Source organism: Palaemon carinicauda, chromosome 33 (assembly GCF_036898095.1).
Source record: "Palaemon carinicauda isolate YSFRI2023 chromosome 33, ASM3689809v2, whole genome shotgun sequence".
NCBI classification, from domain to species: Eukaryota; Metazoa; Arthropoda; class Malacostraca; order Decapoda; family Palaemonidae; genus Palaemon; species Palaemon carinicauda.
The window spans coordinates 39,869,369-39,897,168 of NC_090757.1; the positions used below are offsets into that span (position 1 = coordinate 39,869,369).

Here is a 27,800-nt window from a genome sequence, read left to right on the forward strand (position 1 = left end):
AAGTTTAAATTAGTTCCATGCAAATAGCTTGTAAAAGATATAAAATAAATATTTCATGTACAAATTCAGAGAGTAAATGAAATGGCAGTGCTGGATTCTGGCAAGATATACATTATAATTTCATCCCACGATAATTGGCAACAACAGGTAATGATCAGTACCATGGTTTAACCCTTTTCTTCTAAGCTCAGTGATTAATCACATCCTTACGTGTTACTCTGGTGAAATCTTATTCTTGCCTTTGTTAAGCAATGTCATCACCAACAATAACATACATACATGGAAAGTTTTCTCGTTGGAAAATCAACCATAAACATTGTGCATATCAGTTTCTGCCCAAAAGAGTAAACAAAGATAGATGAAGTTAAAGGGGGTTGGGGGTAACTGTAAGGATAGAGGAAATGACCAAGAAACCTGGAACTTTTTCTTTAACTGTGCATTGAATTTCATTTGAAAATGCTTTTCTCTGAACAACTTCATGCTCCCCATTCTGGGACAAGTTGAGCTCTCCTGTAGTGTATACGTTTACAGCATCCTGTAATTCAACATTATGGGAATCCAGCAGTATTCTAATGGTATCTTCAAAATGTACAATCCTCCCACAGTACGGTAAGGGGGCAGCTAGTACTTCTAAACAGATGAGACTGCTACATACTGAAAATACTATTCCTTACGCTTGGCAATGTTTATGAATGCAAAGGCAAAATTCAATAATTCCAATAGAACTTGTTTTGATCATTTATTAAGGATGAGAACATAGACAGCATAATTATTGATACATGTTCCACCTACGTTTGGTCTACTCTAGTGAACTAACTCTATCGCAACCATCAATGCACCGCAGCCCAGGAAAGTAGTGATTGGGTCCTCTGTGAGATTCACTTCTTTAAGATTACAGATTTCAGGTCATGAATAACAATCTGGTTTGTTTAAACAGGGTAAAAATATCTATAGGCATCTGCTAGCTTTGATTATCAGGTAAATCAGCGGAGAGACCCAAATATGTTGGCACAATAACCTATGCAACAGTCAACAAGGAAAAACATTCTTCATGTGGTGCAAGGCAATGCGATAGTTTCCGGACACTTTAAACAAGGCTGAGTTCTATCGTATTTACAGAATATCTGCTTCATCTAAAATTCCAAAAACCATTTCACGACCTCTTCTTTATAAAAAAAGGAGCACTCATTGCCCTGCGATGCGAGGCATTCATGGCTGCTGGTACCATATCCTCCATACCATTACCTTGCCAGTACCTATCCATGACCAGCCTCTTAGCCACAGTCCATTTTAGGGGGGTACCTGGTGGGGCTCCGCAGGTCACGTGTGGGGACCATGCGGTACTATTGTACAGGGCTGGTCCACAAACGCATGACAAATTCAACTGAACTGAACCGGGGTTTGAATTTCAGTAAATCCCATTCGTTTTTCCCTTGACGGGCAGGTTTAGTGTGAGATGGAGAAAAACTCTCTGAGGTTTTACTGAAACTAATGACGGGTCCAGAGTTTGCATCGTCATATGTGCCACAGGAATTCTGTATGAATAACACTCTATCAATGCTAAGGCATCCCTTTTCTTGAAGGAAGCAGAGAAGTGGAAATTCTTACAAAATTCTTTGCCGTTGTGGACTACCTCAATATGGTAAGAAACGAACAGCGGATGTGTCTGACAAACGGCACAAACAATTTTATATATTATTGCATCTAAACAGAACATAATTATCAGCAAAGGGCAAAAGAGCATATCTATCGGCACATTGATTATAATCATTATTCGTAATTAGTGACACAATCAACAATCATTAACCTTGTACAGAAATACCATAACTCCTTTCTCTCGTGTGTTACATTTGGTAAGAGAACTCGGCCTCATAGTAACCCCTAACAAGATTCATAATTGTTCAATCCTTCACAGTAATAACTGTTGGCTACCTTAAAGATAATTATATGTACAAGCATGAGACTTTATCAGCTATTCAGTAACACTGCCATCATCATTCGTTATCTCAATGCCTTGAATTCAAGTTCCGACTTTGTTATCTATGGTCATTTTAGAGGGACACTGGAGTGGGAGAATTAATGAGTGGTTTAAAGATATTAAACAAGAGAATTGTCTGTCCCGTCACATAAAACCCCAAGAAATTACAAAAAGCTGCAAGGATATGAAATTGATATCTTGGTCATTAAAAATTGTGTTTCTGTGACAACAGAATAGGAAATAAACTTACATTTGTACAATCGTCTACTTGGTTTTGACCAAGTCCTAAAACTGGTTAACATCAGGGACATTGTACAGTTAACACGGTACAATTAATCATGAATATCAAATTCTTATAGGTAACAATATTTTTCCTACAATTTGTCTTGCTAGCTAAACAATATATCTAAATCCACCATTATTTAAAAAATATATAGTATTTAGTTTAACTTTACAAAGAGCACAACACAAACATCATCTTTTTTGTCCCTAATGTCAGCATGAAATAAGAAAAATAGTCTTAAATACTTTAGGGTTTTTTATACAAAATCCCTTTTCTAGTGTCACAAAAATACATCTCGCCTAAGGCAAATGGGATGCATCAATAATCACACGACTGGGGTTATCTGTGACAGACATCTGACTAGGTATCGAGATAGAAAAAACAATAATTGAACAATGAGAGAGATTTTCAGACCAGGAAAGAGACAGACAAGACAGACAGAAACCAGTTGTTTTTTCCGTAAGGAGATCTCAACTAAGCCGGCGGGGTGTAAAGAGGAGTGCCCTTCTAACACGGACGAAGGGTGGGTTTTTAATTTGTACTTTGTAATCCAGCGTCACGACTTATCCGACAATCAAGCGTTTATTTACTTACTACATTAGGGCACCAGGAAGAAAGGCAGCAGTGGCAATGATGCAATATGACCAGATGTGCAACTTCAGGCAAAACATAACATTGCGATAACTTTCATAAACACTGTAAAAGAATATGTGCCTTCAAGCTGCGACTTCTGTCATAAAATGGACAGTGGTGAATTTTCCCAGCGTTTAAATTTATATCTTTTTGGAACTGTTACTAATTTAATTATACACTTTCAGAACGTGAAAACACCCGGAAATGAAGCTTCAATGAAAGCACTATTTCTGCCTAGAGATCACAATGCCACTTCGTAAAACGTAGTAGGATGAAAAATACATGACGTCATCAACAGAGCTCATTCCAGTGGGTCCACCCCGACCCCTCTCTACATCCCGCTTATCATAGGTACTGCTACGAAACAATACTTCACTTTTGCCGTCAATAAAAGTATCAAAATGCATGTAAAAATACAAAAAGATTCTCAAGCTTATTAGTTTTTTTTTTTCATTCTTCTTTGCAAGTAGCACAGGGATATGATATCCAAAAATTTACAACTTTTTTTTTTATTTATAAAGGGTGATTATGAACTAGTGCACCTCAATTGTCAAGAATTAATAGAAAAAGTAAAGAGAGAAGTAGACTGCACAAAACATTATTTGTACATGAGATGGCGACAGTAAGGCGACAGAGGCAAATGTAGCAAGCGGAGGAGACTCCAGCATCAGATTTGTGGGAGCACAGAAGAAGAACACAATGACAACATAAAATAGATATAAAAAAATCAAGTCATTTTAAATAAAGTAATAGTTATATTAAATAATGTCCTACAAGGCTTCCTTCATGTTCTAAAGGATCAAAATATAACAACAGCTTACAATTATCATTAAAGAGGTGACATTACAATATAATACAAAAGTCCTTACGTAAAATATAAAAAAAAAAGAGAGAAAGTAAAACGCAGCTACAATTGCTGGAGATCAACATAAGGAAAACTTTTCAGTGAACCTTATTTACAATTACAGAAAAAAAATCAACACTTTTTGGAGCACTTAAAACTAAAGTAAAGCAAACAACTTTGTGAATTTTTTTTTACAACATTCAACTCCCCACAATTCCACTGCTGGAAGAGACCACTCTTGCTGCATTCAATGTGGAGGGCTCCATTGAAATTATGCCCACTGGCAACTTAAGTCTAAAAATGTTACTTGTTGGAGGCCCAGACATGTTACTTTTTTTGTTGCAAATTACTTATAATGAACTTATCAATTAATAATGATAATAATAAAATAATCATGATAATAAATAACAATGAGAAAATATAAGATTATTTTCTAGATTGACTTTCAACATTATCAATTCATGCAACAATGTGTGACATCGCTGGGCCTAGAATTTACCCATCTGATGCAATTAAATCTTCTTTTTGGGGGCTTTGGGGGAAGTGTTCACAACTGCTTTAATATGGCTTTTTGAGATAAGATGTGAGAATCTGAATGGGCGTACTTTTGTAAGCTATGTACTCGGTGATCATGTCCTTATATGTCCCTAAAACAATAACATTATATCGAGGCCTTACTTTTGGCCAAAAATATGTTAGTAATAATTATCCTAAGGAAAAAAATAAAGTACAATGCTAAATTTCTTAAAAATGCCTTGCATAGACTAGTAATCATCTTGGCTTAGTGCTGTATATGTCCAAAAAATAAAATTCAATTGTTAATGGAGAATCATTTGAGCAATCATCTGATTATTCCCCACACCATAAATAGAACACTTCTGAGTATTAAAGATCACCAGAAAAACAGACAGACATCACGTCTTATTAATCAGCTTCAACATCTTCAATTCGAAAACAATTGACTTTGTATTGTATCTTTTTTTTAAAATTCAATTATCAGTAAATAGAAATCCTTACATTAAAAAACTAAAAAGTTTGCATACTATTTACAAGAAAATTATAAATAAGCCATCTAAGAAGCGACACTTTTGTGGTAAGACTACCTTACAACTATACATCTGTTTCCTCAATGAAAAAATGAGAATTGTCACCAAAAAGTTCTACAAGACATCTTTCACTCACATGAGATCATTCCACAAGTAATGGCTTGTGATATGGCAAAGAGTTTACATACTGTACAATCATATCGTTTCTCCAAAGAACAAAGTGTCATTTAGCCACAATAAATAAATATCGACTAGTGCTAAATCTGAATAGAAAGTAAGTCTTCACTCTTTGTGACCAGTTACGCTGCAGCTACCACATTTTGAGCTTCTATAGCCAGCTCACAGCCAAACATTAAAGTTATACGGCATTTGAAAAGTAACATGGTAACAGCAAGAACCAAGAAGAATAACAATAAGTGGGAATAACTGGACCTCATCCACAATTCCCTGGGAACACCTGGACCTCACCCTCGTTTCCCTGGGAATAGCTGGACCTCATCCTCTAATTCCCTGACCATTCACTGTAGGGTCCAGACACTCTAAATGGCGGAGCATATCGCATCTCTGACCACGTGGAAGTCGAGTGGGTTGGAGGCCCTCTAGGCGCCAGCTGAGTATAGTTACTGGGGCCATTATTGAAGCTAGGAAGAGGAGTTCCTTGTGCTAGAGCGCCGTGGGGACCAGGGCTGTAAGGAGGCGTTAAACCATAAGAGGGTTGGGGAACTTGGGGATTAGGGTAGCCTTGATTTTGACCAAGAACAGGCATGTTGTGGTGGTTTACAGGAACATTTGAATCAGGCACATTAGTGTTTATGTGATGTCCTGGCATAGCCATGCTATGTAGATTTGATGAAACATCAGATGAAGGAACATTTTGTGTACTGAAATTAGCCCCCGGCATACATGCATTCTGTAAGGTAATGGAGCCTTTCGATGGTTGTGTCATTTGTGAAGAATTTTCTGATTGATGAAGGTTACCTACAGGGGGTTTAGTCACAGACTCACAACTCTCACTCGCATCAGACTGTGAAGTTGATTTTGCTGAACTGGTTATGGATTTACTTTGATCAACAGCTGGACTTGGCATAGAATTGTCACATGGACTTGCCTGCGGACTTTGGACAGATGTATTGCATGAATTAATGTTAGATGAGTTATGAATACTTACAACAGGTTTTGCCATGGATGCATGTTGGGTCATCTGAGAATTAACTATACAATTATTCTGCTTTGAAAGCATGGTTGATTTTGTATTTATCATGCAAGAACCTTGCGGACTCACGTTGGCATTTGGTAAAGAGGTACAAGTTGAACTAGAATTTGGACTCAACATGTTGTTACCGAGTTGAGTGGACTGCTGATTTGGCATACTGATGTTTTGCACATTTGTAAATGTATTTGAAGAGGGTGTTGGTTGGTGTCCTTGTTGAAGGGGGAAACAAGTGCTTTGTGTATTTACAAGAGAGCCTACCATTGAAGGACTCTGCATATTTGCCATTGATACAAGAGGATTAGAATGCTGACTTTGCATGCACATGTTATGAGGATTTGCCCGAGGACTTAACGCAGATGTACTATGCGTGCTTACATTTGGACTTAACATACACGCAGTCCCAAGTGGACTATGCATATTTGTCTGTGGACTTGGCAAAGATGTATTAGGTGGGTTTCCTGGTGGACTTAACATGTAACTGTTCTGCGGACTTAATATGTTTCCGTGAGGACTAAGCATGCTGTTGGCATGAGGACTGTGTATAGGAGTTCCATGAGGGCTCTGCATTGGATTACTGTGAGGGCTATTCATTATACTGCCATGGGGACTTTGCATTACATTTGCATGTGAACTATGCACTGAATTACCATAGGAACATTGTAATGAGTTGCTAAGAGGACTATGTAAAGGATTGCCTTGAGGACTATGATGCAGATGACTATGTGGACTTTGCAATGAATTACTATGAGGACTTTGATGTGGATTACTGCAAGGACTATGCATTGAATTATCATGTGGGCTAAGCACGGTTGCACCACGCGGACTCACCATATTCTGTGGACTGTGCATTGGTGTGCCATAAGGGCTATGCATCATGTTGTTTTGAGAATGATGCACTTGATTACTGGGGTGATTTGCGCTACCATATGAGCCTGGCATGAGACCATGATGATGGGGATACTGACTGGGAAAGTTTCGCTGCTGGTGATGACCTGGAAGTTGATGAGGTTGTGCTGCAGGATGGGGCATGGAATTATAAGGATTGAACTCTTGCATGACAGGATTGAACGGAGGCCGGCAATGCTCTCCGTAAAATCCACCGTGAGGGTGCCCGATTGAATATGTATGGTCAGGAGTTGGTCTAGGTTTTTGGTGGCGAGGATTAAGTGTTGGAGCCATGGAAAGCATAACATTAGGAGGAGAAGAAGCCAAGGAATAGGCGGGTCTTTGGGGCGAAACAATATACTTTTTACAAGGACTATAAGGACGTGGGGTATCTAACGAAGGATGTAAAGGCCTAGGATAATTACCGTAACTTATGGGAGGGGATTTCAAATCAGGATGCTTAAAGTTCTTGAGATCAGCATGGGGATCAACAATAGCTGGCTTTTTATCCACAAGATGACCTTGTGGGTGGCCTAGCCTGTTTCCGATACCATGTCCTTCACTAAGAACGGGATTAATTCCTGCCTCTAGCTTCATACTGGCTAACCCATTCATCCTTTGGAATTCCGGCTCAATGTTTATCATCTTCTCTTCGGGGAAGACAAAACCTTCCTTCATCATCTTCTTCTTCTTTCTAGGTGAAGGCTCCAGTTTCCCCTCTTTTATCAGCCTCTCCTCTTCACTCCGCTTCTTTTCCATCTTCTCTTCAAACCTTTCCCATCCATGGTTTCTATAGATGAGGTTCTTGTGCTGATAAAACACGAGACTAATTCTCTTGGGATCACGTCTATTAGGATTTTTTAGTGCAGTCGTGGCGTGTAATTCATGTTTGGCACATTCAAATAGCACCGAACCGTGTGTCAGAGCAATGGCTACGCCGCCAATATCTGGATCATGAAAATTCTCAATGTTGTCACTATATCTGATTACAGTTTCAGGTTCTTTTGGCTGACTACATGGAACTTCATTGCTATTATTATTTGTGTAGCTCATTAAATTGGAGAAAGGGTCACTCTGCAACCTATCTTGATGGAAAGGCATTTCTTCTTGCATATTTGGTCCCCTACTAAATTGATTTGTACTTCTGTAGTGCATTTGCGGAGATGGATTGAAACCATTTTGCATCGTCTGTTGCAAACTACAAGTAACGGAGGGATTAATTTGTGAAGAGTTGGGGAGGTGGGACTGAAGTTTATCATTTTGTGACTTACAGAAGTTTTGGCTTTGGCTTTCCATAGAATTTGTACACATCTGATACTGACTGATAGACTGGGAATGTTGAGAATTGGCAGTTCCTTGGTTACTTTGAACTGGGGATGATACAGGAGTGAGTGGCATGCTTACAGAACAGCTTGGACCAAAAGGGGATGACTGTAATGTTCCAGCAGGTCCTCCAAAGGGTGATGCTAATGGTGGTTGGCATCCTTGTGGGGACTGAGCTGGAATTGAGGGAGTTGAGCTACTTGCACCCGGCAAAGGAGAAGAGCTAGGACTGGAAACCTGGGCGGGACCAGGTGGGGTAAATGAGCTTGCAAATGGTGAAGGAAGAGGGGAGGAACAAGGACTAGCTGATGAAGGAGGATTCATTTTCAGTGAAGGAGATCCTAAAGGAGAATGACAAGGACTCGTTTGCTGTGGTGCTGAACGTACAACTGGGGAGGGAAGAGGCGATACTGTTGGACTACCCGACTGAAGAGGGAGAATTGGGGTCGTAGAACGAGAAGACATTGGAGAGCTACATGACTGTGGGGAAAAGGGTCTCTTTGGGGCTGGTGACTGAGGAGGAGGCATTAAAGCTGGAACATGAGGGAATCCTTGTACTGTTGGAGAGGCACTCGGGCCAGACACAGTTTTTGGTGAACTTCCCATTTGACTGGTAGGAGGAACAATAGGGGTTAACTGAGATTCATTAGATGCTGAAGTTTGAACAGGTGCAATTTCTCTTTGGTTTAAGTGACTTTCTGAAGCTGCCAAATTCCCAACATTCTTCTGGCTATCATTGTAACAATTATCGGCTACAGAGTTACTGGAAGATGCAACATCATCACTGCTTGTACTATCATCTTTACTTGAAATTATTGAGTCTATATCACATAAAAGTCCTAAATCATTGTCTGGGCCAACATCTAAAAGCCATCCGTAATCAGAACCATTAAGTCCATAATGGTTAAGTACATCATCAGGATCACTGAAGTCTATGCTACTAAGCACTGAATCCATATTCAGCCCGAACAAATCATTTAATTCCACGGGTGGTACCGGATTTTTGTTGATTCCATTGACTTGCTGCCGTCTTCCAATATCTCTTCCTTTCGCTTTTCCTCTGCCTCTTCCACGCTTTGGGATGGGAAGTCCTCGCGCCAAAAGATTTCTTGCTCGACATGACAGAAGTGGTACAGTTCGAAGGCGAATTTCACATGGATATCTGCAAAGACATCAATCATTAGTAAAATATCTTTACTAAATCTATTTCTTCTAGGCTACATTATATACCACAAAATAAAGTGAATAACTATAAACTTAAGAATGAAACTCTAGGACTTTAAGAATGCATCTGGCATGACCAGGACGTAGATAAAAGTGTATGATTCTCAACAGCAATTAACATCTTCAAGTTATGTAATATACTTACTTATTAAGCACCTCCAGAGCACCAGACTGAATCTTTTTTTGGTATCCATCATAGGTCCCCTTTTCATCTGTTGGATCTAGCACGTACAATGGTAGGACATGTAGTTGTTCATCATCTGGTTTTGCATATCCTCTGTGTTTTGTCAAGGTGGCCACAACTGTGCAACCGTTGTTCATGTTGTGGTTGTCTTTATGTGCATGAGCACAGAAGTCCGCACATGCAGTGACTCCCGCCCACGGACGTCCATGTTCATAGCCAAGACGGCACTCTAAACTCTCATCTTCTAAGGCAGTTTGGTTGGTGTAAGAACTAGGTGCCATTCTTTTGTACAGAGGAGCTAAAATTGTAGCTAAGCTCTGTAATTTATGTTCAATGTCGCTCTCCTGCAAAAATAAACAAAAACGTCAGCCATGAATGCTGTATGTAGTTACAATTCTTTAAGAAGGATCCTTCAACTACAGTAACGGAGTAAAATTAATTTCCAAATCCTTCTGTAAGTTTATCCATTATAGAGTTACGCTTAATCATAAAAATTACATGTGTTACAGTGGTTGATATCTCAAGTCTTAAAAATATTAATCTATGAAGACAAAACAACTTTACCTCTTGCTCATCGGTTAGTCTGAATTTTCTTGCTGTTTTACTGCGAGCATATTTGCACATGTTGTAATACATAGACCACGAGCAGCCAAAACTATAAGAAGCACCACAGGTCTCTTGACTGAATCCTTGACAAACGCAAGTACGTTCATCATTAACACCACACCTGGTGAAAGAAGAGATACAATTTTTAGACCTGGAGAGGGTATAGGAACTATATATATATACACCAAAAACAACATTTTCAGTTTATTAGGAAGAAAAATTACCAGTTATTGAGAAAAAAAAGACGGGCAGCTTAAAATGATCTCAAGAGAAGTGTGCATTGTACTTGTGTAGCAGATTTAAGGACTAGGAGACGGATAATCACCTTCTTTCCGTAGGGTTTCCGTATCTGTTCAGTTTGTACACAAGCATGGAGTACAGATCATCTGCAATTGGCAAGGGAACCCCCTCCCATGCAACAATTGCCACAACTATCCAGGATGTTGTGCATGTGTGCTTGCCTCTCCTTTTGACAACAGCAAGCATCTTCTCTTCCGGGCTAACTCGGCGAATTACCTGCAAAAAATTTGAGATATTACTGAATTGTTGTTGCGGTACCTAAATACAATACAATAAAGCTTTTCATTGCAACATATGCTGTCTGGTCTTCATTACAAATACTGTAAAATTAATGATGCTCTTACATTATCTAATGCCATTCATGGACGACGTTGTAACTCCCAGAAATTTATAGCTTCAAAAATTTCAAAATTACAGATGAAAAATTTCTTCACTTGTAAACGGTCAAAAGAGTTGGTCTAAAATCTTACATACCCATTTGGCAAGCGGACATCCGGAATCTGTCTTGCCTTCTTTCCCAGTGTAAACTACTTTTTCTATTCTAATAGCAGTGCCTGTGTATCCGCTTTGCTTCTCAAGCTGTTGCCGTAAACCCGGTAGAGTCGATGATGAGCCGAGATGACTGTATATTGGACCAGGATCTGCGGTTCCTGAAAGAAAGTTTGACAATTAGTCAAGGGGGAAATTTATCAATGATACTGAGTGAAGTTCCCTAAAAAAATACTGTATCTCATGAGTTTTGTTTTTTTCAAATAAAAGCAATAATTTGGATTATTCATAATATATTCTTAATAAACCTTTTGACAAACTGAAAATAAAAAATTTTCCTATTCCACATTGAAAGTAATGCAACTTTTTGAAGGGATAAATGCAGAAGAGTTTACATTAAGATATTAATTTACTTGAGGCATTAATTCTTCCAGCATTATCTTACTTAACACTTGAAATAACCACTAATAGCAAAGGATATGAGGATAAAAAAACAGTTAAAAACCAGCAAGCAACCAAGCTATCAAGCAGGTAGGACATGACAATAGAACAAAAACTCAAGGTAAACCAAAGACTTGCAGAGAACTGAAGCAGTAAAACCAACAAACCTTTTTATTTTCTCTCTTTCATCACGGGAAACAAACGCTTCTTAATATCACCAATCTGTATTAACAAACTGCAGCACTTAAAAGAGACAAGCAAGCAGGGAAAAACTGATCTGGTTGAGAGAAGAAAAGGAAAAGCCCAGAGACTTAATTAACACATGCAAAACAAGCAAGGACAGTAATACTGTAAGTAGATGATGCATACACAGCACTTACACACTCGTTTATAATTTCATACAACCATTTATTTAGGCCTATCCCCGCTTTCAAGTATGTGATTCAGTTTCGACTTATTTTTGTGGTTCTCTGTACAATTATTCTGGGTACGTACAGTATTCTGTACGGTACAGTACAGTTATTCTGTACGGTACAGTACAGTTTTCTGTACGGTACAGTTTATTCTGTACGGTACAGTACATTGCAACTTTCAGATGGATCTTAAAATCTTGAATTGATAAAATAAATATATTTAAGAAATCTAATTCCCGTATCCAAGAAAACTGTAGAAATTCACGTATTTATCAGACATAAAATAATGCAAGGAAACTTAATGACCTATTTCTTTGGTGGTGGATTTCTTTAAAATAAAAAAAATCACAAACCTGTGAAAACAAAGTTGATTATTCAATCCAATTATCAGAAGAAAATTGCTGGGTAAAAGTAGAGCAGTAGAATATTTATTTATGCACTTGCAGATTATTTTATCTATACGGTGAATTCCAATAGTATTCCTGTTTCCTCTTCACTTATTGTCCCAATAATCCACTTTCATGAGTTAGTATTTATCAGTTGAAAGCTTAATGTGCAAAAAATGTGCAGTTATCATTGAAAAAATAAAGAATAACATTCCCAAATATATAATTGGGTCATGTGATTGAAGTGTAGAAAATTTGAGTTTTCTGGGAGAAGATAAAAAAAACACCATGATAAAAATTCTGTAGAAATGAGGGGCGCAGAAAACGGAGAAAGTGTCTGCGCATATATTAGATTATAATTATTATAAACAACCGTGCTGTGCTTAAAGGTCAGTTAATAAACCATAATGATAAAATTTTCGACCATGACGACACAGTGAAAAAAAAAAAACCACATACACGCACCCCCCCCCCCCCCCGCTACATTTTAAACTCTTATCCTTAACCCCTTTAAGGTAACCCTTAACCCCGTTTTACCAAGCTATCGACATCCGTTCGATATTGATTTTCGTGCCGAACTATTCACAGATTTTTTTCTCCAAGTTTCAACTTAAATAGTTTCATTATTGATTTGCCGTCATGAAGAATGATTAAATAATATTTAAAAGGACAAATATTTGTTTCTAAGATCTTGATTGACAATCAACTGCGTCTGTAATTCGTGATGAAATAATTTTTTTTCCCAAGGTAAAATTTGCAACATTATCATATTGATTACTTGTGTTGCCATCCAACAGTATAAACAATGTTGAGTAGACCGGCATGTGTTGTCGAACACGTGGACATCGAAATTTATAAAAAAGTTTAACAACATCAAATGCATTATTTTTATTGTAAATACCAGAATGTTGAGAATATTAATTTCCTATCTTTAATAGATAACAGTTGAAGAAATTTTTTCTGTAGGGCATTCGAATTAAAGCAGTTTTTTATGTTATTTATATTGTCATGACTTTTTTTGTCTACAGATCTGAACAAGGTTTTGATTATCTTACTTTTATTTTTGGTGTTTTTAATGTACGTTATTCATCAAGCTAATTACTATATCTGGAGAGAGAGAGAGAGAGAGAGAGAGAGAGAGAGAGAGAGAGAGAGAGAGAGAGAGAGAGAGAGAGAGAGAGAGAGAGATGGATCGATAATAGGGCAATAACCAGAGGCTGCAGAGGCCATCTAACACGTGCCTCTCAGCACGCGCCTTTGACCGAAACATAAACCTGACTTATGGCTTAAGGTTCATAATTGCAACATAAGCAACGGACTACAAAAGTGATAAAATCGGACGCATGTTGTTCTCACAATCAGTATTACAAGATAAAAAAACCTAAAATAAAAATATAGTTTACTTTAAAGTTTCACTAAGGAATATCAAAGCCACTGCCACAAGTTGAGACAGCTGGAACTAGGAGATCACGTGTCGGGGCTCCTGGGTTAGCGAGGGAAGGAAGGTTATCGATTGGCCTCCAGTAGTTAGGCTAGAATTGGCTCTCTCTCTCTCTCTCTCTCTCTCTCTCTCTCTCTCTCTCTCTCTCTCTCTCTCAACGCTGTGTAGGCAACGAGAAGGGCGTATCATACTGTTCTATATCGATAAAACTACTACGCACAATAGGATCTGAAACTATTGGATCCTGTATGTAGCTAACCTCCTTGGGTGTATCCTCGGTCTATTCCGTGGGTGTATCAAGCTAAGATTATTCCTTGAACTAATGAGAAATTGTCCTTTGAAAGTCATAATTTTTCAGTTTTGTATCAGTCACAAGACTCAAAGTAAAATTTCACGTTATAATTGTTATTGTAGTGTTTTTTTCCTGGTGATACTATGACTACGATAAAGCTTCGAGGCAGCAAAGGCTAGGTGATACTTATTTACGTAACCCAAGATATAAGATACAACGCTGAGACAAAATGATACATACATACTCATGAAGCTATATGGATTGAATGTTCAGACACACATACACACACTTAAAACACCCATACAACACATTATTGTAAATCATTAATTTTGTATTACCGATTGGGACTGCAGAAAAAAAGATGACCCTCCAATCTCTTACTTTTTAATATGGTAACTCGAGTCTTAAGCCATAGTCAACCTGCAAGAACGCAAAGTCGGAACGCGTGAATGGTTTGGCTGACTGACTTGTGTGAGGCCTTCGGGGAGGAGGAGGAGGAGGAGATGGTGGTGGAGGTAGAGGACTGACGTGGAGGAGAGGAGTACTGACGTGGAGAAGAGGGGGTACATGTATAGGGAGGTCCGAGGGGGGAGCGAAGCGTCTAGGGAATCAATAGCAAGACCCAAATAGCAAACTCAGCTTTACGCTGGTTCATTGCGAGGAGGCAAACGGGAGGAGGAACGCAGCTGAGCTATATCTATACACTCGGCATGACGTCACCATGTAAACACTGGCGGCCTAAGGCTGCTGCCATCTTTGATGTTTTCGGGCCTTGCAAACGCTGATCACTTTAAAAGCATCACCATGAGTTGCGGGTAAACGTTTATAATGTAAATTTATTCTTAATCGACGGATTGAAGATTTATCGAATGAGGAAACATTCTTAAATATTCTTTCGACGTATTCCATGCATTACCACACGGAAGTGTTAAACACATTTGCTAAATAAACAGTTAACATTATTATTACTTCCTAGGTGGAAAAGCAGGATGCTTATAAGCACAAGGGCTCCAACAGGGAAAATGTCTATGCACAAAATATATAGATACATACAAGAGATTTCAACCAAAAATGTTATGCACAACAGAGTGACTTTCACGCACTGTTAAAAATGGAATAGATTCGAATAAAGCATTAAGAAAAATCCCTTACATCCTCTGTAGTGTAATGATCACGGTTGATTTTTTTTTGAGAGAGAGAGAGAGAGAGAGAGAGAGAGAGAGAGAGAGAGAGAGAGAGAGAGAGAGAGAGAGAGAGCGTTACAAATGAGTACTGCAGCAACCAACCAACCGTAGGGGAACCCCGTGCCAAGAGATTTCGTGTTTTGCCTCGACTTTGCCAGCTGGCCTAGTGATCCGATATAAATAAACTCAGACGAGTTCCTCGGCTGGTGTATATCGTTGGGTATTTTGAAGTATTGCCTTTATTGACTTTTCAAGTGAGGGCAATCTTCAGACATTTTGGTAAGCTTTCGTAATCTCTAGTTGAGAATTGGCAATCAATAAATTTTCAATTTGAAGGGTGGTGATTTTTTTTGGGGGGAGGGGTGAAATCTACTTTGCCAATCACAAGAAATATATAAGGGTCAAGATATTATGAGATTAGCAATAATACACAGGGCAATATTGCAAACGTTATCTAAGATCCGAAAGTTCACCAAGCAGTTTTTCAAATATCAACAATGCTCCATTGAAAGATCTCAGTTATGTGAACCAACGGCTTAGATTTAGGCCCATCGTGCTTGTCTAAATATTAAGTTTTGTCTAAATATTAAGTTGAGGATAAAATTCAAAGTTTTTCACAATCAATGATATACTTGCAATCGATGTCCAACACTGTCTTTTAGAAAAGATCATAAATTATAGAGTGGTTGAGTTATAAGACTTTCCCCCCTAAAAAAATCATAACGAAAAACAGTTATGCTTAATCAAAATAGGACTGAAAATCATACTCCATCACAAGTTACGACTCGCATTCCATAAAATTATTTTGGAATAATAAATTTAACTCATTCAAGAAACACTCACGTACGCCTAAGAAACTGCATAATTTGTGCATGGTCATTGAAAGACTATCAACACAATTATTATTTTTGTTCAAAAAGATGAAGTTCAATTTAGAATTTTGAGAAATAAATGTAAAATAAATATAGGTTCTAAAAAAGTAAGAGATATATTAAATCTAGTTCATAAAAGTCTTCCTTTAGAAACCGTTACGTAAGCATGAAAAGGTAACGAGCTAAGCACAGAACAACATGCATTTAATGGGGCCTTATCATTTAAAGTAAATTGAAATAAAAGCAACAAAAACTAGTGCAAGCAAAGCGTGGGTTATCGTTAGATATTCTTTATGCGCTAACCATGGGTTAATATTTTACCAAGTCAATGAAATTGCAAACTCATTTACTAGTATTGGATGTCTAAAAATGTATTTAAAACCTACCCACAATCAATAATTAATCCATAAAGAATATCTGCTCATCAAGCGTAAAAGGATAATACTGTTAGTTTTGGAGAACAATACTTACCAGGGGGCACTGGGCAAGAACACTGAGGAATCTCCAGTTCGTTCTGACGGAGACGCTGACGGAGAGCCTCCAAGTCGATGGGTATATCCTGACCCATCCCCGCCTCACCGATACCCTCTTGGGCCGGAGGAGGTTGGGGAGGGGGATAAGGGGCTGGCTCCACCTTTACTTGCGTTGAAGGGGGGTAATGTGCAGGCTCAACCTTCACTTGCGTTGAAGGGGGGTAAGGTGCAGGCTCAACCTTCACTTGCGTTAGAGGAGGATAAGATACTGGCTCAACCTTCACTTGCGTTGTTGTTGTTGTTGTGTCAAGGCGCTGGGGCTGCTGCATCACAGGTGCATCAGCAGGTTCTTGCTTTATCTGAAGGTGATGTTGCTGTTGCTGCTGTGAGGCAGCAACAGTAGCTACCATGGGGGAGGCGTTCTGACTTGGCTGCTCGCTAGTCTGCAGCTGGACACCACATATCTGCTGTTGTTGTTTCTGTTGTACCATATGTTGTTGTTGAGCACCAGTGAGCAGATTATTAGTGTTATTAATCTTTGGCTGCTGTGAGCAGGCCTTCTGAGAAGATTGTTGGACGCTGAGCTGTTGTTGTTGTTGTTGGCGATTGACAGACTGATGATGCCAGTGCTGCTGCAACTGCTGTTGGGGCAGATGACTTTGGGACTGCGTGGCAGGGGTTGTAACAAAGGCTGGTCTGGAAGCAGCATGAGAATTGGTGGTCGTGGTGGTTGTGTTTGTGAAACAACTGAAAGTTGACAACGATGAGGTACATGATGATGTTGTCGTTGATGAAGTAGGTAATGATGATGGAGATGATAATGATGATGATGTCTGTGGCAGATTGGCAGGGACAGGGGGCCCAGGGGGTCGGGGTTGCACCATCCCCACCGTCGACGTCGTCGTCGTCGTGGGCGAGGATGACAACCTAGGGTTCTGAGATTGACCCGCGGGGGTGGGTTGGCTAATGGGCACAGTGGTGGTTTCACCACTGGGCACACTAGCACACGCAGGCCGTGACGTACACGGACCTGTCCCCCTGACCCTGCCAAACCGAAAATCCTGTTGGCGATTCTGTAGAGAATCAGGACTGTCGGGGAAGTCATACACAGAGAGCTGCTTTTTTCCTGCATCACTTTGTTGATTAACTTCACTCATTTCTACATCTGTTTGCTGCTGTTGCACCTGAACATTACAGGGGCTGTTGCTGTCCTTAGATAGATCAGGTGGTTTGGGAGCTATGCTGTTCGGTGGATCACCGTGCTGCTCATTAACTTCAAATTCTGTCTTAACTTCATATTCATTTTTCACTTCGACAGTTTCCATACTTTCTTCTTCTTCTACTTTGACACTATGTTCCTTACAATTTTCGAGGTCATCCATCATTTCTGTTGCAGATGTTGTTGATGATGATGATGAAGATGGGTTTTCTTGTGATGCGGAGACCCCTTCCATAGGAGGGTCTCTTATCTCCTCTTTCCTGCATATAGTAGAGGAAGAGGAGTTGGCGAGGACCATCGCGGTCTCAACGCCGCCCTTCACATCAGTTGTGTTGGCATGGACTACAGAGCCCGGGCCAGACTCTGTAGTCCTATAGGCTAAAAAATTCTGAGCCATTTTGAGAGATTCTTCCATGTGCTCAGGTTCGTCTCTGGAGACGCTGGTGACAGCTGCTACATGTCCAGAGAAATGCACCTCTCCGAGGGGCGGACTATCAATCCCACCGCCAGGATAGCTGCTGTTGCCTTGTCTTGACATTATCATATTTTTTAATCGACTCTGTACACTAGCAGAGCCATGTGGGCTGCCCTGTGGCAAGCCAGTGCCTCCCTCTAAGGCTTGACCCGAGTACCCGCTCGCAGTCACTCTAGAGCCGAGTAAATTCTGCGTGGGAGGCGGAGGGTACCCAGGCTTCTCGTTTGGGTGCTCCGCAGTATGGGGCGTATGCGGAGCGTGTGGTGACGGGAGTGTGGTCATGGTGAACCCACCCGTCACTGGTGACGCCTCAGGCGCCGAAACCGCTGGCGAAGCCATTGGTGATTTGAACATCCCACCTTGCTGCTGTTGCTGCTGCTGCTGCTGCTGTTGCTGTTGTTGTTGCTGCTGCTGCTGCTGCTGCTGATGGTAATCGTTAGATCCTGGGTAGCGGTGGGGATGGGGGGACGAACCCCCCACTACCCCGTTTCCCGGGCTTTGATTTAGGAACCCATTCGCTGGGCCATTGGCGAAGCCCGGGACGGAGGTCTGCGGAGTCTGTGGGGAGAAATGCCCTTGTGGGACATACCCACCATTGCCATTATCTCCACCAGGAGTAAACTGATCATTGTACTGACTGTTGTACTGTGACACTGGTACACTGACAGGGGGCGCTGCTCCACCTGCAGGACCCCCAGGGAAATTAAACATAGGTTGCCTTGGTTCGAACTGATTGAACTGGTGTGGTGGTGGTGGTGGTGGGGGATGGACCATTGGAGGATGGCCTAGGCTTGGAGGATGGAAAGGTGGAGGAGGCCACTGTCCTTGCGGAGACTCCCCTCCCCAAACGGCATTTGGGAAGCGCTCCCTCATGTGTGGGAATGGGGGCATTTCTGGAGGGGGCAGAGGGGGCTGCTCACCCATTCCAGGGCCTGGGAAGAAGGGCATCATGGCACCCATTCCAGCTTGTCGGCGTTCCATCTTCTCTCCTCTTGGCGTCTGGAAAGAAAAGAGGGAAAGTTGTGAGAAATGACGGTTATAAATATGGATATAAAATTTCAAGATATTAAAATGCTTTCAGCGTAAAACCTCCTTTTATGGTTATGTAACATCATTAGCATCGTTAATCAATTACTGAATTTTATGTTAGAACTTAAATTAATACTAAACAAAAAGCTCCTCTAGTAATAGACTGCAAGGCTGATAGATAAATGCCAACATCAAAGGAGATTCTTTTGATGTTGCTGTTCTTAAAACATTTTAATTGTTCATAATTTTTCTTATAATTTTCTTTCCTCACTGGGCTATTTTCACTACTTGGAAAAGCATGGCGGTAGAAGCTCAAGGGCTCCCACAGGGAAAAATAGCCCAGTGAGGAAAGGAAATAAAATACATGAGAAGCAATGAATAATGAATACAATATATTTTAAGATCAGTAACAACGTTAAAATAGATCTGTCACAATATATAAACTATGAAGGGAGACTTGTGTCAGCCTGATCAACACAAAAAGCATTCGCTGCAAGTTTAAACAGTCAGGAAAAAAAAAACAATGTATATTTGTGTTTATACCAATGTACCCTTATACACTTCTGTTTTTTAATTGAAAGAATCGGATTTTAAAAGGATTCGTAATAATAGCTTTGGTTGAGAACGACGAAGGTTGGGTCACTCTCTCCCACCTATGACAAAAGAGGGAAGAGAAAAGGAAGAGGAAAAAAGAAAGAAGAAAAAGGGAAGAAAAAAAGGAAGACGAAAAAAGGAAGGGAAGAATAAAGAAAGATAAAAGAAAGGGAAGAAAAAAGGAAGACGAAATGAGAAAGGGAAGTTCCCTTTAAACTTGACGGAAGGAAGGAAGAGGAAGAGAAAAAGAGGGTGAAAGATAGAGCCAAGACCAAACTAAACCTTAGGATGAGAGGCTTTTGGAAACACTCAAAATCTCCCCTCCTCAACCACCCCTCCCCTCAATCAACAGGTGATGCCAGTAAGGGGAGACGGGAGGGCAAGAAAAAAAATAGAAAAAAGAAGGGAGATAACAACCCCCCCTCTCTCTATTATGTCACTTTCAACTTTGAGTGAACGTATAAATGTGACGAGAGGTATATTTAGTTTTTAACATTAATATAATGAGGATATGTTTTTTCGTTAATTTAAAAAGCTTGAACTTTTAAAATTTTTCCTTTCATAGGAAAGTCTATGAACGTAATTATTTAAACATTATAATCGTAAAATTATTTTATAATCAGTGTAACTTATTTCCGTTGTTACGCTTTTTTCCCCCTTTCCATTTACGCAATTTACCACAGCCTTCTTCCAATATCCTCTTCACTAGTGCATTCCACATTAGGTCAATGACCGCTTCCATGCCCTCATCACAACCCCCCCCCCTCTCTCTCTCTCTCTCTCTCTCTCTCTCTCTCTCTCTCTCTCGCATACCACCACACCCACCCACATCTTTCACCCTCTTCCAGTTTCAAGGTCAGGTGAGAGAGAGAGAGAGAGAGAGAGAGAGAGAGAGAGAGAGAGAGAGAGAGAGAGAGAGAGAGAGAATTATTACGATTCAGCAGATGGAAGAGAAAGAGGGGGGGGGGGTGAAGAACATGGCGGCGTAGACTAGGTGTCAAGTCAAACATAAAAACCAGAACTGAAACATTCAATCAATTGTATGACATAAAAGCTAATTATATATTTAGAAACTGGAGTCAGTAAAGTTTCTATGAACAAATAACCCATTTAAGTAAAATTCGAAAATACAGAACTTCGTGTAAAGTAACCACCACCCAGACTAGTTTGCTCCAACTGATTCTTTCATTGAGAAACGGTTTTTTTTTTCCTCCTTTCTCCCCCTTCATTCTTTCTGCACAGCTGTTGCCATCAGAGACCTATATTTAGAAGCGTTTCCTAACTTTTGTTTATTTCTCTCTTATTATAGTACACGCATATATGCAAATAAACATTCATACGCACATACATACACACACACACACACACACATATATATATATATATATATATATATATATATATATATATATATATATGCTCACCCCTATATACAAATAGATACATGTATATATAGTTATGCTTTAATCACAATAATGAATAAAATTGCGAAACATCATCACAAAAAGATGGCGTTGATTAAACCATGTACCCAATGTCCTTGACAGACAAACCAAAATGAGCTGTACTAGTAGCCACACCATCGAGCAAGTCAATTGCCTAAGAAGCGTCTTCATTATTACAAGCAAGGAAGCATATATATATATATATATATATATATATATATATATATATATATATATATATATATATATATCGTAAACCAGTAGGGTCACCCCTTAACAGATGAAGCAGAAAATAGGCCTATTCTGAAGATCCCTCTAGACCTACGACCTTATGACATAACAGTGCCAAGGCTAATCTAGTCCCAACGACAATTAATCAACCTAGGGAGGGAAAGACTCTACGGATGGATGGAAGGGCGCTTCCAGATGTCATGCCCTTCGAAGGCCCATAAAAATCCTGCGGTTGATATCACCCCCGTGGATCATACCAGCCCCTGTCTCCCCGCTGGGAAAATCACTTAGAAGAAGACAAAAGGTTTTTCTTCCGACGGGAGAGAGGAGAAACCTCATTGGTGGTAATATGGGAAGTCAGGTTTGATCTGTCCTTTCGCTCCAAGGGCGTGAGAAGTGTAGGATGCTGATAATGTATTTCAGTTTCAAGTGTTCTGTTTGCATACTACATACAAGACTAAACCACATGTCTATACTTCTATGTATATATATATATATATATATATATACACACACACACGAGAGAGAGAGAGAGAGAGAGAGAGAGAGAGAGAGAGAGAGAGAGAGAGAGATTTACCAACAGCCCCATGTGAAGCTTACACTACTACCAACGCTATACACGTCGTTATCTCGTTATCTCTATGCTGCATGATAAGCTTTCAGATAAGAGTGGTCGCATGGGTACGAGCGTAAATTAGGTTAACGAAGTTTGGGTGTATAAGTATCAATGGAGAGGAATTTCGATAACTATAGTAATAACATAATCAAAATAACGTGTGTTTAGAATTCTTCCTTATTTGGGATAAAAGCACACCAACACATGTGCCCAGCACCTATTTATTACATAATAATTATTATCAATACTTGCTAAGCTACAACCCTAGTTGGAAAAGCAGAATGTTATAAGGCCAAGGGCCCTAACAGGGAAAATAGCCCAGTGAGGGAAGGAAATATGGAAAAACTACAAGAGAAATTTAAGAACACTAACATTAAAATAAATCTTTCATATATAAACTATAAAAACTTGAAAATAACAAGAGGATAAAAACTTCAAATTAACAAGAGGAAGAGAAACAAGAGAGAATAGTGTGCCAGTGTACCCTAAAGCAAGAGAACTCTACCACAAGACAGTGGAAGACCATGGTACAAAGGCTATGGCAGTAAGTTACAGTCATTCTAAATGCTAGATCTCTATGCATACACATTATAAAAAAATAAAACATCCTTTATGAAATAATTTAAAAACAAATACTGAAATATAAGCAACACATGTGAAGCAATGTACTCCCATAGCCCACACCAACCGGGGCCCCCTTTCCCATCTTTCTGAGTACCTTCAGCATAGGCCTACGTGATAACGAGCGTGTATTTACCTTTCCAAGTGAAGAGAAAATTCAGTAGTCTTACCTCGACAAAAATTGATATCGGCCGAGAACACGACCCACCGAAAAAATGGAATAAGAGTAATAAGTGTAAAAAAATGGGCCAATTTTTTTTTTTATTCATTATCCATGGACGGCAGATGGTGGACAAAAACGAAAAGGAAAAAGAAGAATAGAGAGGCTAGGAAGGCGGAGGAAGAAAGAATGAGGCTATATGGGTAACGAGAGTAATCAAGCAGAAAAATTAAATAAATGGGATTAAATGGTAATAAAGAAATAGGAAAATGGAAAAACCCGGGACAATACAAATCCTAATAATTTACCTATATAAGCTATATTAAGAAACTAAATTGCTAGTCACGTCAATCCAAAAAATTTAGACAATACTCCCCGAGTCTGAAGCCACGAGGCAAAATGTCATAAACGGACTGACGGAAATTTCGTCTGTAACGATATAATCTTGCCACGTACTACGACACATTGAGAGAGAGAGAGAGAGAGAGAGAGAGAGAGAGAGAGAGAGAGAGAGAGAGAGAGAGAGAGAGAGAGAGAGAATCATTAAATACACAAATAAATAAGTTTTACGATAGGAACAATTAAAAAATATATATATTTGTATCAATGATGAAAACTGAAAACTAAAGAAAAAATAGGTTGGAGCGAGGCATTAGGCCTATTTCTCACACACACAGACATACTAAATAAGAAATTAGTCTTTAGTACGACTTATAGATTATGTATACATAATACTGTATCATAAAATATAACTTCGCGATATAAAAAAGCTAAATGAAAAGGAAACTCAACGGATAAAATATATTTAAAATGTATATTTGGCAACACCAGATCCCATCCAATCTACCTTCGGTTTGACCTACAGGAGGCAGCAGCGGGCGACGCAGTTGGAGGCGGTATGGATATAACCAGTAGGTTTGAAACTCGGATTGCCCTTCTATGTGTGACAAGTAAAAAAGATCTATGGGAAGAGAGGTTTGTTTACCTGGGAGGAAAAATTCTTGACCTTTTTATTAATAAAAGGCCAGGGGAAGCAATGCATATCCCACAGGGGAAAGACGCATAGAAGAATAACCGTCTTTCATTATCTTTTAAAATACGCCATGATATGCTCTCCTTGAAAATGGGCCGTAACATACAAGGGATATACTACATCAGTCAACTATATAATCGTATGCTATTTCTTATAAATGAAAACAATATGATACAACATAATCTGAATGATATACTTGCAACTAAACAAGAAAATGCAGACGTGTACACGCAAGAAACTAGTTGGAAAATATGATACGTGTTGGACGATGAACCTGTGTTCATAGCATTGCTAGGCCCAACACAACCAGAGCGGGGAAGCGAGGAAGGGAGAGAGAGAGATTCGTGGTAGCACAGCAGCGGCAGCATAATAGTATCAGCGCTGCCATCAACCTTCAGTAGGTCAACTCGATCATTATTAATATTTGTTACCGAACGCTTCCTCGCCGGCGACGATGTGAAATTTGGGGCAATTATCCACTATAGCATCGATGCTTTCATTGTGTCACCTTAGCTGTGTATTTCCGTGATGTATTCAATTAAATAATTCGTTAAAAAGAATAGCTGAGAAGGAGGAGTATTATAGAAGGGAGAATCTCCTTTCTCTCTCTCTCTCTCTCTCTTCCTCCCGCACATGACAGTTACCAAGTCGGTCTTTTTTTAAAAAACTAATCCGCTTTTCCTTTCACTCCTAACACTGCTAAATACAGAATGGGGATAAGGAAAAGATGATGATGGAATGGGGATGGTAAGGAAGAAATAAAGCAATTTATAAAACTCATATCCATAAATTTCTTACAATCTCGAGTGAAATATAACCCTATAAAGTCCTTCACTCTCTCCGTCTTTCTCTTACATGACGATCATTGTGTTGGTGCGTGCGCTCAAGCGCGCTAAAGGACACACAGGAAGGTGAATCGAAGGGAGGGGTTAGCCTGGACCCCCGAAGAACTTCCGTCGGTAGCTGATTATAATAAAAAAAATCGAAGGAGAAAAGAGATACTGTAGTGAGTATGGTGATGAACGTGTGTTGACACCCTGGGACAGTGATGAAATAGAAACTGAAGAAATCGGGCAAACTGGAGTACACACACACATACACACACACACACACACACACATATATATATATATATATATATATATATATATATATATATATATATATATATATATATATATATATATATATATATTATATATATATATATATTTAACTGAAATTTAAACTAAATATATCAACCCTTAAAAAAAATCACTTATTAATAACACATACGACCTTTCAACACCACAAAAAAAAAAAACTATTTTTAAATTATAACAATAGTTCACCAAGCAACAAGAAGGCGAATGGTTTGCTGACTCGACAAGAAATTGTAAGGACGAACTTTTCTGTTGTTGTGTTTGTTTGGACATGGTGTAAACATGCTGGCAGTTTGTTATACTCTTTCATAGTGTCTCATGTAAGGCAAGGTCATTGATTTTATTCATGTATTTTATTACTGGTACACAATATACTGTGTGTATATATATATACATATATATATATATATATATATATATATATATATACATATATATATACATTTACATATATATATATATATATATATATATATATATATATATATATATATATATATATGTGTGTATGTGTACTGAATTGAAAAAAGGCAAATGTAATGAAAAATACAAATAACATAGACTATGGTTTCTCTAGCATAAACCCTAACTATCCAGTTGCCTAGAACATTATATAAAATGCAACACTCATATACGATGGAGAGAGAGAGAGAGAGAGAGAGAGAGAGAGAGAGAGAGAGAGAGAGAGAGAGAGACTATTTAGGTCACTGACAAACAGAACTTACGACCTCACGAAGATGGTAATGAAAACATTTCAGATCTCCAATATCACGATAACACTGACAACATCACAAATTCGTAATCCACATAAAACACGAATGAAGATACTGAACCAAAGACATCGGTAAACAGATCGCAATAAAAAAAAAACACTAACCGAAATCGTAGTTTCAAAACATAGGCCTAACTACGCCTCCGGCCGTATCAGCCTCCTTCGCCATTTATTCCAAACCTCACGTACGTAAATGTGAAAATCACTATAAAACTTCTAAGGTCGTGGCTGCGCGCGCCCGCGCCCGCACACAAACACGATATATATATATATATATATATATATATATATATATATATATATATATATATATATATATATATATATATATATATGGTAAATTTCTTCACGATAGGGTGGCTCCAACACAAATATAAACACGTCACTGTCACAATCATCCTTTAGCTGCTGAATCGTAGACGACTTCCTGGGTGCTAACATTTTGAAAATGTATACCAATCCCTGCCTCGTTAAATGGAAGTGAAGCAAAGCACAAGGTCACAGATTGCGTATGTGCAGACATTCATTCTTTAGTTAAAAAGAAAAGAAAAAAAAACTAATGCAGGCAGCGAATGCACAATGCATCCACAAGCACACGTGTTAGGCCCTGAGTCACGTGACCTGCAGCGCGGTAAAAGGGTGCATGCATTTGGCTGTGCCTGGCATTTTATTCCTCTCATTATTCAAAATAACAGACAATTAGTTGATCATTGTAGAAAATTATCTTATTATTTTACAGAATATTTTTTTTTCAGATTTTTTTTCACAGGAGTTTTCACAGAAAATTGCATTTAGCGTAACTTCCAAAATTAACTAATGTTTTTTTTTTTACTTATCAACTTAAAACCCAAATAGCGTGTTATTTCAAGATCATTATAACAATAACACCAGTGGAAATATATAGGCGAACCTATGAACACCCCGAACATTTAAATTCAAACAATCTCAAGCATTTATAAATAACAGGTTCCACCTGCCTTTCCCCATTTAAAACACTATGTTGCTAAGATGGCGTTGGCCGGGGAAAATACGCTGTATCAAATGAATATTGATTCAGGTGTGCCAGGTATAGAGGCAACCTGTGTCACCCAGTATCACAATGGAAAACAACACGCCTTTGCTTGCCAGCAATCACACGATGTTAACTACAAAATAAGGGCAAGTGAATGTTCATTGTTCCTGGGGATTACGTGTGTTTACTTGGCTGTACATGTGTGTGTGTTTGTGTTTTACTTGGGAACAGTGGGGGACAGAGACAGATCTATAAATACGCTAATATACGAGAGCCTTCCTAACTCTCTCTCTCTCTCTCTCTCTCTCTCTCTCTCTCTCTCTCTCTCTCTCTCTCTCTCTCTCTCGTCTTGCTCCAGGGGCGTACGAATGTAATTCCGTGCGAAATTTCCACTCCTACACTAGCTCACATTATAGCTCCTATGTCCATCCTATGCTCTGTACATACACAAGGTAAAGGGAATATGTATCCGGCACAATGCTCCATGGTCGTCGCTTCAGAGAGAATGATAAACAATGGAATAATTTTCTTATGCTAAACACAGGACGTTGACTCTTCGCTTAGACACACACACCTATAACCTTGTCTGTGTGTCAAGTCCTCCTCCAGGCTCCTCCTCTCTCTCTCTCATTCTCTCGCTTCTCACCTGAGTGAAGGAAATCCAGACAGAGGTATATATCCAACAAACGTTCGTACACGGACTCACTACACAGCGCTCGGGAGATTTTGTGGGATTTCTTCGCAATTATGGAATAAAACGGACTTTTAACACTTTGTAACGCGACGGCCAATATTTGCACATGTACCCGTAATCGAATGTGAACACAAAATAATGGCAGTGACTTAGAAATCGTCGATTTTTTGTGCTTATGGCATTACCAGTCCCGGAATATTTCTGGTCTACGCTCACTGAATATCTCGTCGTGAGGATCGATTCTCTG

At 39.1% G+C, this 27,800-nt stretch overlaps 1 protein-coding gene across 3 annotated transcripts; it reads right to left on the bottom strand.

Moving 5' to 3' along the window:
* Window positions 1-727: 727 nt before the first annotated feature.
* On the bottom strand, window positions 728-27,800 carry Tet (Ten-Eleven Translocation (TET) family protein). Of its 3 annotated transcripts, none has more exons than XM_068356958.1 (7): window positions 27,506-27,800; window positions 16,509-19,203; window positions 10,994-11,169; window positions 10,545-10,735; window positions 10,178-10,340; window positions 9,575-9,957; window positions 728-9,367 (listed from the first exon to the last, which is right to left on the bottom strand). In XM_068356958.1, the coding sequence occupies exons 2-7, from the start codon at window positions 19,183-19,185 to the stop codon at window positions 5,287-5,289; spliced, it is 7,671 nt and encodes a 2,556-aa protein (XP_068213059.1). In that variant the 5' UTR covers window positions 19,186-19,203; window positions 27,506-27,800; the 3' UTR covers window positions 728-5,286. The 3 variants fall into 3 exon arrangements, with proteins under 3 accessions (XP_068213059.1, XP_068213060.1, XP_068213058.1); XM_068356959.1 differs by lacking the exon at window positions 27,506-27,800 and adding an exon at window positions 27,434-27,460; XM_068356957.1 differs by lacking the exon at window positions 27,506-27,800 and adding an exon at window positions 27,307-27,446.

What these genes read in the sequence shown, in the direction of transcription:
- Tet (XM_068356957.1), bottom strand. Translation starts at nt 27,345, where the DNA reads ATGGAGCATTGTGCCGGATACATATTCCCTTTACCTTGT. An exon ending in GATGTCCGCTTGCCAAATGG is followed by an intron (nt 10,736 to 10,993) that starts GTATGTAAGATT and finishes AATTTTTTGCAG; the next exon opens with GTAATTCGCCGAGTTAGCCC. An exon ending in GGAAACCCTACGGAAAGAAG is followed by an intron (nt 10,341 to 10,544) that starts GTGATTATCCGT and finishes TTCTTTCACCAG; the next exon opens with GTGTGGTGTTAATGATGAAC.